Below are 949 nucleotides of genomic sequence, written 5' to 3'. Positions count from 1 at the left end.
TCGAAACCTCACGGGTTGTGCCATCTTTATTTTCGTCGATCATGGTGCACTCTTTGCCTTGGTTAGTAACACGAAGATTACGCAGTGTTCATAGAAATTTCGGTTGTAGGAGCCAACCAGATAGAGCCCATCTGTGAGTCTATCCTTCTCTGTCAACTCCAAAAGCACGTGTCCATCGTAATCAGGTTTGTCTTGAAGTTGTTAATGACCAAGTCACACCCTAGGTTTTAGTGCAAAACTTGAGTAGGTCTCGGCCTTGCTTCAAAACGTCCGCGATAAAATTTATCGACGACGTCCTGAGGGATTAAGCCCGGTAGGCCAATAGCGCCCGCAGCAATATTCAAAGCGGTGAACATGCAATTGTAGTTGTCGCTGGCATCAATCATAACATTTCCAAAGTCGTCTGTCTTGCAAAACTCACGGAAATACTGCATACCGCTGTCAGCAAAGCGCATAGCGAGCTGAACTTCCTCATCGTGAGTCTCCGACCTGCTAGCCGCAGGTTCCCACGTCTGGTACTTTTTGCTCGTCGGGTTGGGCACTAGTCCCACCGGACACTCGCACGCTACAGGGTGACATCTGCATTGCGCTCGACCTTGTCGATTTGTCAGGCCTCCCACAGGCGCAAGGGATTGATCCCACGTCTGAGCCACTGGAGCTTCCTCATCGTTGTTCGACAGCAGGTCTGGGTCTTCACGTGATGAGCCGTCGCTCTTGAGGTCGTCGCTGCCGAACCTCATCGAGACACCGTCGTCGCTATAGCGCTCATCAGCGCTTTCATCCTCCCCAGGGGAGACTATAGCACTGTAGCTCAACGAGTTCTCCTGCTCGTTGTCGCCCTCTCGCTTCTTTTCTTGAGTTGGCGGTGGTGCAAGACGCTGATACTTGAACGCTGGGTCACGGTCGTATCACTCGACATCGTATATTTGAAAATAAAGATTTCAAAGTA

General features: G+C 50.6%; 1 protein-coding gene across 1 annotated transcript; it reads right to left on the bottom strand.

The window, feature by feature from the left end:
* Positions 1-227: 227 nt before the first annotated feature.
* On the bottom strand, positions 228-740 carry PPTG_19909 (hypothetical protein; the record flags this gene model as incomplete). The annotated part of the gene is made up of 1 exon (XM_008918494.1): positions 228-740. The coding sequence occupies one exon, from the start codon at positions 738-740 to the stop codon at positions 228-230; it is 513 nt and encodes a 170-aa protein (XP_008916742.1).
* Positions 741-949: the final 209 nt, after the last annotated feature.

This window comes from Phytophthora parasitica (genome assembly GCF_000247585.1).
Source record: "Phytophthora parasitica INRA-310 unplaced genomic scaffold supercont2.217, whole genome shotgun sequence".
NCBI classification, from domain to species: Eukaryota; Oomycota; class Peronosporomycetes; order Peronosporales; family Peronosporaceae; genus Phytophthora; species Phytophthora nicotianae.
Note: the sequence above shows the minus strand (reverse complement) of the source record. Positions and strands in the feature narration are given on the sequence as shown.